This window comes from Schistocerca gregaria, chromosome 4, assembly GCF_023897955.1.
Source record: "Schistocerca gregaria isolate iqSchGreg1 chromosome 4, iqSchGreg1.2, whole genome shotgun sequence".
In the NCBI taxonomy this organism is placed as follows: Eukaryota; Metazoa; Arthropoda; class Insecta; order Orthoptera; family Acrididae; genus Schistocerca; species Schistocerca gregaria.
The window spans coordinates 434,431,760-434,447,968 of record NC_064923.1 but is presented as its reverse complement, the minus strand read 5'-3'; the positions used below and the strand labels follow the sequence as shown (position 1 = coordinate 434,447,968).

The window sequence follows — 16,209 nt, the reverse complement described above, 5'->3', positions numbered from 1 at the left end:
TGAGCACTAAGCAGCAGAATGCTAATCAGGTAGATCAGTTTTGAAGAATGAGTGTTCATGAAAACAATGGTGTAACATATGCAACCGCTGGACAGTTTTGCTTAAATGAACACATGGAATTCCATTTAACTATTATTATGTGGTTGAACCACTGACCATCATATTAGGAAGTCTAAACTTTCAAAATTTTGTTACAGTATAGTTAGTGATTAGCTTGAAAACCCTTGGCTACAGATTATGTGCAGATACTCCAGCATGAAAAACCTTGCAATATCACCTGAGCATTTTAAAGCTGTGGTTCTCAATAGGACAAGAGCACTAGAGGTCAACATACACTTTCCCTACTTAATTTCTGATCCAATTCATTTTCAATATCTGATCTGAGAAAGAGTGAAATGCAACTTAATTCTGCACCGACATTTTTCTTAAACGCTACCTTTGAGAGTGAAATGAACCATAAGTTTCAAGCTACAAGGAAAAAAAGCTTTTAGTGTTGCGAAAATAAAAACGTGTGCTCTTTTTTGATAGATATTTACCATCTCCAGTGCAATAATATCCAGGAAACTTCTTGAAGTACGTTGTTTCAAATCTCTCATGATTTCCGTACAATGTCCGCATAATACCTGGCCATGGCCTCCTGAAAACTAAGTACCCTTCACCTGGGCCAGTTATCTCTCTTCCATTTTCATCCAGTAGGGCTGGGAGAACACCAAAGAAAGGAAATGTCTGGAAAAAATATTTGTTGGTATTGGAGTAAATTTCATTGGGAAAATGTACTGCGATTCACTCATTCCTTCCAGCTCCAAGCCAAATTTCTGGTGCTTATGTTAACTTGTACAAAAAGATAAAATACTAAGGAAAGTTACAGTAACATTAAAATTAGATAATCTCTCTGTGAACAAAACAAGACTGTGGTGATGAGATGTCTATATTAAACATTTTCTAAGTACATTGTTACTTTGTAATGATGTTTTCCACTACATTTCTGAAGCATTTTTAAGATAATGGAATCTTTTGACCCTTTTCTTCCCAGTCCTAAGGAATAAGTTGACAACATGCTGTCACCGAGTGTGGGATGGAAAGATGTTGCTGGTTTGAATTCTCTTTCAGCCCCTTTATCTAGGGGGCCTCAACCCAATATTTCCCCCTGTTTTAATGATTAACTCATTACCAAACAACAGTCTAAATTATCTATTGTCATAAATTCAGTGCCTAGTAGTTCAAAAAGGGCTACTGCCTATCACTCTTATCTCAAAAAAGATGCACTTGAGATCATAAAAAATTCTCTACATCATTCATTTAATGCTTCATTATTACGTTTGGCTTTGATAATTTTTCTTTGACTAGAGTTCAATTTTAATTGCTATGAATTGAAAATAGCATACTTAAGGTACATTGGAAAAATTAATTTTTACACCTTACATTAAATACTTACAGCAGATCCTGGTTTCATTGGTGTGCATCCAGGAATTGGCGTAAGAACATGGCCTCCTGTTTCTGTTTGCCAGAAAGTATCTACAATTGAACATTTGCTATGGCCTATAAGTTTGTAATACCACATCCATGCTTCTGGATTGATTGGTTCACCAACAGAACCAAGTACCTGCAGTGTCTTTAAACTATGTCTGAAAATGACGGGGACAAAATTTTAAATTTATAAAGTGCAACTATTTCTTGAGAGAATGATTTTGAAGTAAATTTAAGTATTTTACATGTGCACCCAACTTACTTTTTCACTGGTTCATCACCAAATTTCATCAGAGCTCTGATTGCAGTGGGTGCAGTATAGAATTGGTTCACCCTGTATTTGTCTACTATCTGCCAGAACCTGTCATTCTCCGGGTAGAATGGTGTTCCCTCAAACTGTAATGATGGAGGCACAATAAGGAAACACACAGACAGATCGTATACATCTACATCATTTTACACCATAAGAAGATGTAGCCTTTAAAAAGCCACACTACTTACCATTACAGATGTTGCACCATTAGCTAGGGGCCCATAAACAACATATGTATGACCTGTGATCCAACCAACATCTGCAGTACACCAATAGACATCTCCTGGATGATAGTCGAAAACATATTTGAAAGTAGTTGCAGCATACAAAAGATACCCTGCTGTGGTGTGAAGTACTCCCTTTGGTTTACCAGTGGATCCACTAAAACAAAAAACAAAAAATAAAAACTGAAGATTATGACTCAAATCATATTTTCTAATGTGTGATTCAATCAATGACTGTAGTAGTTACCAGCACTACAAGGAGTGCCGTAAGTCAAACACCAGACAAAGATGTTCTGTTATTCTACAGTAATTATAAAAAGTAAATTTAGCTGGTGTCAAAACTGCATGTTTCGTGTAACTTCCAGAGCAAAGTTCAAAATAAAAGTGAAGAATTTTTATCCCAACTCAGTCTTTATGAAGGTGATGAATTTTTAATTAAGGTCACGAACATTGTGTTATTGTAATACGTGTATTATTGTGCTTGTAGAATTAAATTGTGATGCATTAACTAAATGAAACATACCTGGTGTACAGCATGAATAGTGGGTCTTCAGCTCCCATCCACACAGGATAACATGAAGAAGAAGCGTCTTCCATTTCATCATCCCACCAGTGATCCCTCCCATCTTTCCAGGGTACCTAATGAAACAATAGTGGTCACTTTCCAAAATTTAGAAGTGCAAAATAAATTCATAATACATGCAGGTCTGAAGAACAAAAGAATGCACAATAAAGCTGAAATTTAGGTAATAACTTTGTTAAATACACTTTAGTATAGAGTACAAAGTTTATAACACCCTCAATAACAATGACAACAATAATAATTATTCTGACTAAGGCATCAGAAAGCCAATCCAGACTGTTTTACTAAAATGTTTACCCCGTGATAATACTCTTACCACTCTTACTGTACCAGCACCTCAGCGGCTGCTACCTGAACAGGATGCAAGACACTGGTTCTATTCAGCACAATTCAATTTGCTTTTTCCAGCAACCTGCAGTGCAAGACCAGCTGTCAGACAGCAGCATGATGACACATTGAAGGCACTATCACACCAAGGTCAGCATGCACAGCCAATCACAGTGCTACCTCAAGAGATTGAGAATCTACCTGGTATAATACTGAAGCAGAGTGCACTCAGTCTCATTCTGCTATGAATTCACTTTACACTAGTATTAGGACTGTGTATACTCCGATTCAGCTTGGCATTGCACTCTGCATATGGGAATTAAAACAGTTCTCATTAAAGTGATTTCCATTCAGCATTCATATTTATTTGTATGTATGTATTACACAAGTGGCGACAATTGCAGCTGAACTATCACTTTTTTTGTTTTGCTGAAGTGAAGGCACATATATAGCTGGAAAGTTAGAGGCACGTGGAAAGGCAGCAGCAGGAGTACACTGCCATGTTGGTCAGTGTTGACCCACCTGTCAGCGTGACTTAACACTTGTCAGCTTACCCACTGCCCTTCCCCCAGCAATGATGAGGCTGCCAAGGACAGAGGCATATGAGAAATGTCTACGACAACAAATGACGGGTCAACAAATGACTGCATTCAAAGTAATGGATGCCTATTGTGTTAAAGCTCTCTTTTGGTCATGGCTTTATCCTGAAAGGTGCCACTTATTAGTAAAGTGGGTCCCTTTTCAGGATCTTTCATTCCTTTCATTTGATGAATTATACCTATATCATGCAACCAGTGGGCTACACTGTTCATGACTATCAAGAAACCAACAGGCATGCTCTATCTTTGCACAGATTTGTAAGTGACAATTAGTACACAGTCTGCTCGACATATACATCATGCAGCAACAAAAACAAATGACAAAATGTTTAGTGGAACAATATTTTCCCAAAATGTTTGAGGCATATTTACAGCTGCCATCGGATGGAGTCACAACAGTTATTTGTCATCAACCTGCTCTATAGGTGCTACCTGTTGGTTTTTGGGCTCACAGCCCAATCTTTTTCAACATTTTTGGAACAACTCTCAAAATTTTCCTAGTTGTATAAACCACATAGACAACATTGTCATCACAGGTGCTGCCACCAAGTACCATCTATAACAGGTGTTCAAAAAGAAATGAGCCAGAGGCATAATTACATAAACCAATACCTGTACGATAGAAGTATTGACCCTGGCTGGTTAGACGCTTGTTCCACTGTGACAAGGTAGTTAATGGCTATCTCATAAAATTACTGGGGCTGTGATGTTAACCAGTTTGCACGTACAGCTGGACATCTCCATCCCCATGAGTGCAAGAAAGGTTATGCTGACATTCTTCTTTGACCAAGATGGCCTCCTTCCGATTCGCTTCCTGCAGCACGGGACAACATTGAATGGCCAGTGTTACTCGCAAACCTTGACCATCCTTTGCCAAGCGATAAAAATCAAAATGACAGGCAATCTCACCCGTCGGGGTCACTCTGCTCCATGACAATGCAAAGCCTCTTACGGCTGACACATTCATGGCACTCTTGCAGAAATTCAAATGGGAGGTTCTTGGCCACCCCCGATAAAGTCCGGACCTCTGTGATTATGCCATTTTTGATCCCCTTAAAAAGGCTCTGAGGCACAAACAATTCACTTTATGATGACATTCAGTTGTACATGCAGAACTGAATAACATTGCAGCACTGGGAATGGTATGAGACAGCTATTCACTGCCTTGTGCCATAGTGGGGGCAAGTGTCTTAACAGCCGTAGTCAATTCTAACATTCAGGTACCGGTTTCTGTAATTATGCTTCCGGCTCATTTCTTTTTGAACTCCCCTTATACAAACACTTTGGCTTTCATTTCAGACCCTGTGGGACCTAGGTCTCATGTGCAATCTACATAAATGTCATTTCTTCCAAACCTCTATTGAATACTTCAGACATGTCATTTCTTGTTGGGGGATCCAGCCGACAAACAGTTGTGAGCACTATTAAAGGCCTTCCTCATCCAGCTAATGTGAAAGACTTCAAGGCATTTTTATGCCAAGTTGTGTATTACCGCAAATTCATCCCACGAGCAGCTACCATTGCATATCAGATAACTGTTGCTCAAGAAAGGTGCATAGCTAATTTGGACACCAATTTGTGAACAAGCACTCTATAGAGAAGTGTTTGGCCCCATGTGTGGCCACATATCAGCCAAGTTGAAAATTTGTGGCTACAGATGGATCTCAGTATGGCCTGGTGACCATACAGGCCCGTCAAAATACCAATGATTCAGAGCAGGCAATGACTGCTTTCACCTCAGTTGCCCAGTGTGGCACAGAATAATTCTCAAATGGAGAAAGAGGCCCTCAGCATTTTTTATTGACTATGTTGTTTCTATATGGAATCAAGTTTCTTTTGGTTATGGATCACAAGTTGTTCACAGAATGCACACTGTCACAATCTGTCATTCCAATGTCCCTCAGGTGGGAGACCCTCTGTCTCATGTACCATGGTTATGGTTGTGGAGGGGGGCATCAAGATTAAGACACTGGCTCATTGAAATGTCTAGTGGCTGGCAGTAGATCACACGAGAGTGAACATTTGAATATTGCCTGCGACAGTTTCACTTCCAGGGCAACTTCCAGTCCTACTCTCCCAAGGATACCAACAGAGAGCTTTTTACCAGACCAAGAGTGCCCATTGGTGGTGCTCAGGAGAACACTGACATATCTTTCTAGGGTACCATGCAGCGTACCATAACGCACAGGAGGGACACTGAAGTTGCACTGGCTCACTGTTGCCCCACTAAGGGGAGGGAATTATAGTAACCTTATGTTATCAGTCTCATCGTACCAACATTTCTGTGGCTGCTACCATAATGGGATGAGGCACTGGCTCTAATCCTCACATATCATCTCGCACTCTACAGCAGAGGACCAGGTGAGAGGCAGCAGTATGATCACACATTTGAGGCAGCATCACCTTGATTTCAGCATGGATTGCTGAGACAGCAACCCCCTGAGAGACTGACAAGCTGCTTGATATAATCTGAGAACAGAGTGCACTCAATCTCATTCTATTATGTTCTCATGTTCACTACTCCATACACAGAACATAATCTAATTAGGCTTGGAATTTTACTTCGACTATGTATGGCATTTCTAATTAACATTTTATACATGTGCATCCCTTTCTAACTGTTTTTTAAAGAACTGTATGGCAAAATTTTGAGCTTAGCATATGTCTGTTAAAAAATATAAATTTTATAGCATTTTCTAAAACACCACACATTCTGTAATAGATGCCAAGTTTGACTACTACATTTGTTTCCATTAACGCAATGTAAAAGAAATTATAGTTTGTCTTATCCACGATTAACTCCCTTTACATCAATGTTTTTGTAAGACATCTTTTCAAGTTGCAGGGTTTTAAGAAACCTAATTACTCCTCAGTTCCCTTTAGTCATGGTAGGGATATTCCTGGTGGCTGTGTAACCCTCACCATTCATAATTATCTTAACTGTTATGAGGACATTTTGCAATTTGGTACACATTTTTATTAAAACTTCCACCTGCATCCTCCTCCTGGACCAGTTCTGTCACTTTCTTCAACAAGTTTTCTTTCCAAAGTGTCTAGTACCTTCCATCCATCCAAATAATTTCATTATAAGTCATTTGTTTTTGGTTGTATTTTTTATACTTTTCACATTCTTTAAATTTTCTGTTTTGTTTTTCAAACTATTCAGTTCTAGCTCTCTTACACACTCTCCAAGTTCCTTCATCTATCTTACTTGTTGCTTCATGTTCCAAAGCTTCTACAATTTTTCTTTGTGATCTGATTTCTTTAATTCTCCGAGAAAGAAATATCCTTTTCTTCAATGTAGTATTTGTAATGGCTTCCAGTTCACTGTACACCAGTTCATTTGGCACTATTCACCACTGCTCATCTTTCTGACATTTCTTATTTATCCATGTTCTAGCTATTGTTCTCTCCAATTTTAGGATTATATTATGTTTTCTGAGGGGCTTTGAAAAAAGTTTCACTTATGTCATCTCTGGTTCAATTACCATCTTGTGATGTTTTAGTTCAGTTTTTATTGATACACTTATTCTATGCAGACCATGTTAATTTTTGAACTTTAATCATTTTATTACTTCTTGCTTGCTGCACAGGTTTCTCATCCAAGCTGGGTGCTTTAATTTCTGGTAGGTGATTAACTTTTTTTTCTAATATATTTGCTTTCCTCTTGCTTACTGTTATGTGGTTTATTACTAGTGGAACTGCTACAGTTATCTCAGTCTTTTTGAATGAAATCTAGAGCCCTATTTTTGAGATATATTTTGTAGGAGTATCTGATTTCTGGCTTTTTAATGTTATTAGTTAGGAACACTAAGTCATCTGAAACCCAAGCAATTTAAGTTTCTGATCTTTCTAGGTTTCAATTCTTATATTTTTTAGGATTTTCCTCGCAACATTCCCCCCTGTGCTCCAGAGCACAGATGAAAACTAATGGTGATAAACCATATCATCTTACTGATGTTCTAATTAAATGCTTCAGATATTCCTGCTCTGAACTTTAACAAACATTACATCTGGAGTTAATGTTATAATTCTTATTACTTTGGAATGGAGTGCAAATTTTCTTGTCTTCATCACTGGAAATCTTTCGGGACAATCAAAACCTTTATAAAGTCTACAATAGTTATTACTTATTTTTGTTTTCTTTTATAATAATCCACTACCAATTTCAAAGTGATTAGCTGTTCGATAGTTTTGCCTCAGCATAAATTATCCTTAAACTCTTAGATCCATTTCAAGTTTATTTTTGATGTCGACTGTATAGAATTATTAAGATGACTTTATATGCAATATCCTAAAGGAAAATTCCACTACAGGTGTCTGGCTTTGATTTGTCTATTTTGTGTGAATGATGGATTACAGCTGTGTTCTATTGTCCTGGTGATTCTTCCAATTTGCTTACTGTACAGTACTGAATACATTTTACTTATTTCTTTGCACAACTTCTTGTGCAAAAAAGAAAAAGAGTTCTAGTTAGTGACTCACTTATAAAAGTTAAATTCACCACTAAGTTCAAAAGAAACTTACAGACTGGCTGCAGATATTCAAATTTCACAATAATTAAGTACTTAACTAGTCTTAATCAGACATGTCCCATGGTGAAGACACCAGGGAAATCAGGTTTTTGTATATTATTGTTTGTGTGACAATCCATAACTTAAAGAAAATATGAAAGAATACAAAACTGCATTACTAACAAGGTACAAAGGCAACCGTAAACATTCAGATAATCACATAAGACTAAATGCACATTACTATGCTGAACAGTAAAGCAAATTCTGTAATATTAATGAAACTACCTGGACTTCAAAAAACGATGAAAGAGTATTCAAGTTGCAGGAATTTAGAAGTAGGAGAAAGTCTACAGTTTCACTAGTTACAGATGTACATGAGGTTATTTTTGTAAGGTAGGCAGAGAAGAAAATCATGAATCCACACTAGAAAAACTAAGTTAAAATGACTAATTCCTTTTGTCCTATTGAGTAAAATAGAATGTGAGGTAATAGAAAAGCAACTGGACAAGAACAATCCAAAAACTAGACAAGAACAATCCAACAAAAATTTAGCCAGCACAATTTCCCATTAATAAGTCTGCTGAGTTTACATTCTATCCAGAAGTAAAGTGAACATCAGTCTTAAGCTGCATAACTTCTACATAACAAACTGTATCTATCAGCAACAGGCTTATGATGTGTGTATGCCCCACTTTTGAAAAAAAAAAGTGATGATTTGGACAATTTGTGAGAATTTATTTTAGACCACCACCAAGTTACACACTGAAAATTAACTACTGTTAATTCAACTGCAATAAATCCACCACTACGCGTAAGATTAGAGTCACCATTTTTTTAATTTTACAGTTCTTTGAGGTTCCTATGCTAGTATTTTATCTAAATTTAAATTGAGGTATGGAGGGGGGGGGGGCGGAGGAAGGAGTGCTAAAACCCATTTGTTACATGATATTTTAGTGATATCTGTCAAGTTTAAAGTAGCTTCAAGAAAACACACACACACACACACACACACACACACACACACACACACACACACACACACACACACACACACACACAAAGAGACCAAAACAGTCTTCCACTTTCCTTTAACAGTATGCACAGACACCACAACCAAGCTTTTACACATTCAGTATTTTCACCTTTGTCTCTTTGTCATTGTGCAGATTCTTTTGTTTCTTCCTACGGCAGCAAAATGCTAAGGAAAACCCACGTGCAAGTGATGACCATGATTCTCCGAACACAGCCTATAAAATTTTTATTAGATATAAAATGTTTATTCACGCTGAAAGACTGCTCAGATCTGGTTAACCATGTAATTACAAGGTAACCACTCATTTCTTAATTGCTTAGCACTTATACAAAAGAAATGAGTTTTACATTTACTAGACATTAACACAAGAGTAATTGAATGTTTCTTGATGCAGATATCAAGAAGTTCTGAAGATATCTTAATTGTGATTTCCTCATCTCATGATGTACATTTGGTTTGTGTAAAGGAGATACTTCAGAAATCTCCATTATAGTTACAACAATACTAACAAATAATAACATGAAACTGATAATTTTATTAAGATCTATACTGTACTTAGATATGCAACATGTTCTGTCCTGCCTCAAGTTAATGTATATATCATGAAGTCGTCTACTGAGGACTAGAGCATTTCAGTATTAGTGATACAGTTTTCCTTTCAGTGAAGCTGACTTCATCTGTATTAACTTTTTTAAATTTTCATTACCATGCATTGAAAAGCCTGGGCATACAGTTAGAGGCAGTAAGGGAGAAACAAAATTTCATTTCAAGTACCTGTGTATAAAGAAAATGATTTACATTAAATAATTCCTGCTGCTCTGTATGGAAAAAATAAATTACAAATATATAGGGGATGGGCGAGTTAATCTCTGTAGTTCTATAAATAATGAGCATCATGGTTCTTTCTAATTTACAGTGTACATATTCTGAACGATTTTTCTGTGCCGTTATTACACACATTATGTTATCTGTGATGACCCGACCCCCTAAAAAAAAGTTAGATTCAAATTTCTGTATGCTACTTTTCAAGTGTCCATGTCAGCAGGAGTTAATACTTTAGTAGTTGTAACAAATCTCCACTATGTACTCTGTCTATGGCCACCAGCTCGGATTTTTGTCCTACTTTTAATCCTAACAATTTATGTCAATTTCTTTAATTTTTAGTTATGAATTATCTTAATTTGTTCACATTTTGAATTTTTAGTTTTGAACAGCATCATCACATAATTGTGCAATATATTTTAGAATCAACCTGTTCAGCTAAACTCAAGTAATAAAGCTACAGAGGTTTTTAAAAACAGTTCAGAACTTTCTGTACTTTGATTTTCAACTAGTGCAGATGTGTTGCCTGCAAACAGAAGTGATGGAGTGCTGATATTTAACAGTAAATCATTCACATAGAGCAGAATTGACACTGGAGCATCTGTAGAGTCTGTAAGATAGACATCTTTCAGTTAGAATAATTATTATTCATTTAAATTAACAACTCTTGTTTTTCATTCCATAAATGGAATTTAAACCGTTTTAGTGCACTGTTACTGATGCCATACTTGTTAAGTATGTAAATGAGCAATGCATGTTTTACAGAATCTGTACCCTTTGTGACGCCCCAGAAGATTCCTGCAACCTTATTACTCCTGTCTAACAATTTGCTTATTTTCACAACAAGACTTCACTGCATCTGTGTTTTTTCCCTTGGTGGAAACCAAACTTTTCTTTTGAAGTGCCTAGTAGCTAAGAGATCTTTAATTTTCTGCACAGTGAGAAAAGTATGTAAAAAAATTCTGGTATCCTAATTTCACCCATGAGAGATACTGTCAAATTTCCAGTGGTCCACAATACGTTTATCCAGGTACAAATATAATGATAATAATTTTTTAGAAAGTAGATTATCTTATTTTTGTATTCATTACTTGGTACTTACCTTTTCATCATATGCTTTCCTTTTTTCTGGTGAGAAATTAGCTTTTTCACAACCATTCTGACACTGCGAGGCACTTAACCTTGGCAAGTGTCTGACAACTATGCAGGTTTCCACTTCATGTCCTAATTTCTTGCTCCTTTCCATAGCTACAAATAAAGGAATTGGGTTAGTACACTGTCAGTAACAGTACTATTTTTAACTCAACTGAATACAACGAACTAACCATTATCGCATATTTCTTTAAGGTGCAACAATTTCTCTCCTCGCCATGCTCCATCTGCAGTAACAAGTAATTTGCACTTTGAATCAAGCATCCTCTCTGCCAGAGAATCAGCAGAGAAACCAGCAAACTGGAAAAAAAAATAATTTTAAGCACTGTTTACTATACTTTAAATCTAAGTTTCACATGAGAAATTTTTTCAATTTTTTTTTTTTGCTACTGAGACACTTGCTTTACTCTGTAGTGACAAAAATTTGCAATACATTAGTATTTTGGGGATAATGTGATATGGTGTTTGTTATAAGTGTCCAATGTAAAGTGTATTACCTGACAGTGAAAAACTTAAATTGACTAAACAATAGTTACAGAATTTTTAAGTTTATTGTTGTGCATACCTGAGAACCAGTGAACCATACCAATCCCTTTCTTCATTTTTACATAGTGTTACTAGTGCTGTGTCTAGTGATATAAGCACCAGCCACTTTCCAATGCACAAAATCTGATTTGGAGGAGAGGAGGAAATATTACAAAATGGCGCACACACACTCTAGCACAGATAAATGCTACAATTAATGGCATTGCTTCATAATTTAGAGACTCGTGGGCATATGGCAGGTGGGCTAGTCAATCACAAGAGATGGTACTAAAGTCTATGCAACACATGGGAATGTAGCGAATGTTAAGTGGAAGGGACATGAATAAAATTCAAAAAGAAAAACATGAGCAAGTGCACGAAGGAATCAGTACAGTGAACATGGTGCCTGCCTTGCCAACAAAGGTAGTTAAATTGTGCACCCCAACAGCTTACCAGCAAAACTGCAGGAATGTAGTATAAATCAGGGTCAACTGTACCATCGAATTAAATGTACATAACCAGAGGATAAATGGGAGTTGGAGCCAAGGAAAATATCATTAAAAGAAAATGTTAATACATGTCAGACAAATTAAGTTGTTTTCACACGTAAATTAAGTGACAGAAGTGGAAAAGTATAATTAAGTTTAATGCAAAGTGTACAAATTAAATAAGGCAGTAAGAGGACGACAAGAGAGGAAATGTACAATGTCTAACAGTTTTCTGTTGATATTGTTACATTCCATCCTGTATTTTTCAAGAAAGATGGCTCCGAGTACTATGCGGCTTAATTTCTGAGGTCATCAGTCGCCTTTCAAGAAAGATATCTGACAGAGTGTGGAAGGAAAAATCCAGCTTTGATGTCTATTAACATAGGTAGCCTGTGTGCAAGAGAGGCCTAGTGGCTGCATAGGCCATACAGACAAGTGTGTTGTACAATGTATATAATCCCTCTTCTGTCTTACCCATATTACTGGCTTTCGTCTTATTTTGCATTAAGCTTTCATATATTTGTCCACTTATTACTTAATGTAATTTTTTGTACACACAATACTTACACATCACATTGCATCTATCATGTATTAACATTTTATTTATTTCATTTTTTCTTGGTTACATTCCCATTTTTCCTCCAGTTGTTTTGTACATGTAAGCTGACAGTCCAAACTGCCTATGTTTCTTTTGAATGCCTGCAGTTTTCCCTCTCTTCTCATGTATTTATTCTTACACTGGGCACCTGCCACACAACACCAAGCTGGCAAGCCATAAGGTTTTGCCATTTAGTTCCTTTTTTTTAAAAAAAAAACACCCCCCTTTTGCTACATTGACACTAAGTGCACTTGCTCATTTATTTATTTCCTGTCAATTTTGTTTATGTCTCTTTGCTTTACCATTTCTGATACACTCCCATGTGATGAATAGCAGTCAGTTTGATCCGTTTTGACAGGCCCACAAGCCATACACCCATGAAAATTATTTTTAGTGTCAATTTTAGCTTTTTCCCAATACCTTCTAAATGGTTTGCATTAGGGTGTTTGAACTGCAGGGTTGGTCATGAGGCATGATATGAATTAGTATGCACATGCACCTTGTTGTTGTCAGCCAGTTGCACATGAAAATGTCATGGTACAGTGTGCCCGAGCATATAGCACTTGTGAAGGCCTATGTGTGGGGTAATGGTCCTGCTGTGGGTCAAAGGAAGTTTACAATCATGTTACGGCTGAAGACAACTGGTACAAGTGTGCTAACAATCAGAAATTGTATTTGCAAGTTCGAGAGAACAGGTAGTGTTCGTCATGACATTGTTGCCAGTATAGTTATCTGAAAAGTGTGAAAATGCCTGACAACATTGAGAAGACACACACACACGCTGTGTTTCAAACCAGCCCCAGGAAATTGATCAGATGAGCTGCACAGCAGATAGGAATCAACTGGGAGATACTGCGACAAACTGAAGACCATCTCTTTCCATACAAAATTCGATCCCATCAGATATTGAGCCCCAGGGCCATAGAACAGTGGTTGTGTTTTGCCAACACTATTGTCCACAAAACTGAACAGGACTTTGATATGAATATGGTTTTGTTTAGCAATTAAGCCCACTTCGTTTAGGTGGGTTCATCAAACAAAACTGGTGTATTTCAGCGAGTGAAACTCGCTATTTCATGATCGAGAAATCTCTTCACACTCGACAAGTCACTGTCGTGTGCAATGTCCAGTCACAGTATAATCAGCGTGATTTCATCCCAATTATCCAAAGTGACAAGATGTATTTCGTGAAAGATGGAGTGGGAGAGAGATTTTGTAGGAGCCCTTTGGGGGGTTACATTCTGGCTCTGGGGTACCCAGGGACAAATGGCATGGACCTCAATTGGTTGCCATATTCTCCGGATCCGAACACGTGAGACTCCTTTCTGAAAGACTATATTAAATAAAAAGTGTACAACAATAACCCCAAAACCTTTGCCGGGGTGGAAACAGCCATTCAGGCATATCGAACTTGCCATAACTAAAATCTTAGTATCTGTAGTGATGTTTAAATTTTGAATAAAGTGTGTGCACACTTCAGTTTTTAGCTACTCTACTCTTTCTTCATATAGTTCAATAATTGTCACCCTGTATGTCAGAATTTTTCTACCATTTTGTATTATTTCCTCTCCTCATTACAATGGGAGGCACCTAAGACTGACTAATAAGCCTATGAAGCTAGTCTTGCAATGAAAGATACATAATTTACAACTTAAGCACAGTTAACTCAATTAAGACTTTCTACTTCTCAGGCTTTCAAACCCAATGCAATATTATGACAGAAGCAGGTATTATCTCTAATGACCATTGTTTGGGCTTTTAGCAATGTGTCACACCAGTTAATAAGGAGTATGTGTAACAACTCTGCTCAGCAGTGTAAATTTAATTCAGACATTGTACTGGTAAATATATCAAGCAACTCGTTCAGCATTTTTCTAGCTCTATAACCCCACAACAAATTTTTGGAAACTACTGACATTCGTGTTCCTCAAAACATGAATTACCTGGGAGAGATCACTTAATTATTATGTTCCATACACCCCATTATGGAGTTTCTCAGAGGATATGGAACAAGTGAAATTTTACATTAATGGACAGAAGGAACCATTGCAGGGAACTTCTTTGAAGTATAATATTAACAAATAATCAATGTTAATCTACTCTCACTGATTTTTCTAGAAATGTTACTGCTAAACAGAGCTAATTTTTGTTAAATGTATCTGGTGTAGGCTAAGTCAAGCCATCACCCCATGTAAATAAACTGGATTTAAAGTTATTTTATCGGTGCTTCCACAATGAAAAAGTTTAGTGAGATTGATACATGTTCCCAAGTGACCAAAATATTGTCAGGTGACATCTTGCAGTCTCTGAGCAGCAAGTTTTGGTAGTTAGGAAGCATGACAAAAATGTTCATAAAAAACTAATATAATCTAAAGAAACAATGCTTTATTATTCAATATACTCATCTGAGCAAGTGTAATGTTAAAAGTGGAGAATTATTGCAGAAAAAAGTTATAATGCAGAAGAGTGACCAGCTAACATTAAATAGACAGAAGAGAATGAAAACCTTGTGAATTACTAAATGACAGAGGAAAAATTTTAACACAAGCTATTTGTTATAAAAGAGGAGTACTTCATTTTAGAGTTTTTGATGTGTAAGAGCATACTGAACTAAAAAATAAATACTTTAAGCTTCACTGTAGTGGTAATTAAGTTGTGCATGTGTTCTTACGTAAGATTGTACAGAGTCATTGATATTGCTTTTTCTCAAATTTTGCACAGCTAAAAAGTAACTGTCAGCTTGTTAATGATTATTTCAATTATGATACTTTAAAACAGCCAAAAAATGTTATCTAAGATTATCAGTCATGTCCAAAATCTCAGCTACATATCTAACATCGGATGCTTCTAACATAGAACATTTTCACAACTGTGTGGCACCACTAAATTCACCTACCACAATGGAATGTACAGCTCCAATACGTGCACAAGCCAGCATTGTGATTACAACTTCTAGCACCATTGGCATATAGATAGCAACTCTGTCACCTTTGGTCACACCGTGGGATTTAAGCACATTAGCAAAACGGCAAACTTCTTCCAACAGTTTCTTGTAAGTTAATCTGCTATAATCTTCTGGATCATTCCCCTCCCTGAAAAGGAAGGTGTTAGGAAATTTGTCAGTTTTTAATGTCTATGAAGAGCAAAAATAAAATGGCCAATATTAAAAGTGGATGGAAATTTACCTACAATACTTTAACATCTTATTTGTATTGATACTGCCACATTATTTTAAGCAAAGGAAATAATGCTTAAGGAAAAAAAAAAAATCTTAACTTACTTCTAGTCTTAGACAAGTTATGTTTTGGATTTTCCAAAGAAAACTGTTCAAACAATATTACTATAGAAAGTAGGTTATTCTTTTAAATATAAACGAAATTACACAGAAAATGTTGCATTATGTCCAAATAATTTAATGGGTATAGAAATTAACAGCAAGGTCACCAGTCCTTCAGATCAGCAGTGGTTCACCTGGAGATAGTACAGTCCGCCAGGGGCACATCCTGATGATGTAGGGACACAGAAGTGGTAAAAAAATTTAAGGCAATACTAATACTAGGTCTG

At 36.6% G+C, this 16,209-nt stretch overlaps 1 protein-coding gene across 4 annotated transcripts in view; it reads right to left on the bottom strand.

Moving 5' to 3' along the window:
• Positions 1–16,209, bottom strand: part of LOC126365769 (acetyl-coenzyme A synthetase) — a 60,709-nt gene that overhangs the window by 19,551 nt on the left and 24,949 nt on the right. For 3 of the 4 annotated variants that reach the window (XM_050008291.1, XM_050008289.1, XM_050008290.1), the window contains exons 3-10: positions 15,542–15,737; positions 11,208–11,334; positions 10,985–11,130; positions 2,528–2,643; positions 1,969–2,161; positions 1,730–1,863; positions 1,436–1,625; positions 537–726 (exon numbers count right to left, since the gene is read on the bottom strand). In XM_050008291.1, the coding sequence (XP_049864248.1) occupies positions 537–726; positions 1,436–1,625; positions 1,730–1,863; positions 1,969–2,161; positions 2,528–2,643; positions 10,985–11,130; positions 11,208–11,334; positions 15,542–15,737 (1,292 nt within the window). Of the gene's footprint in view, positions 1–536; positions 727–1,435; positions 1,626–1,729; positions 1,864–1,968; positions 2,162–2,527; positions 2,644–9,169; positions 9,275–10,984; positions 11,131–11,207; positions 11,335–15,541; positions 15,738–16,209 lie in introns of all 4 variants that reach the window. The other variant, XM_050008288.1, reaches the window with a different exon arrangement.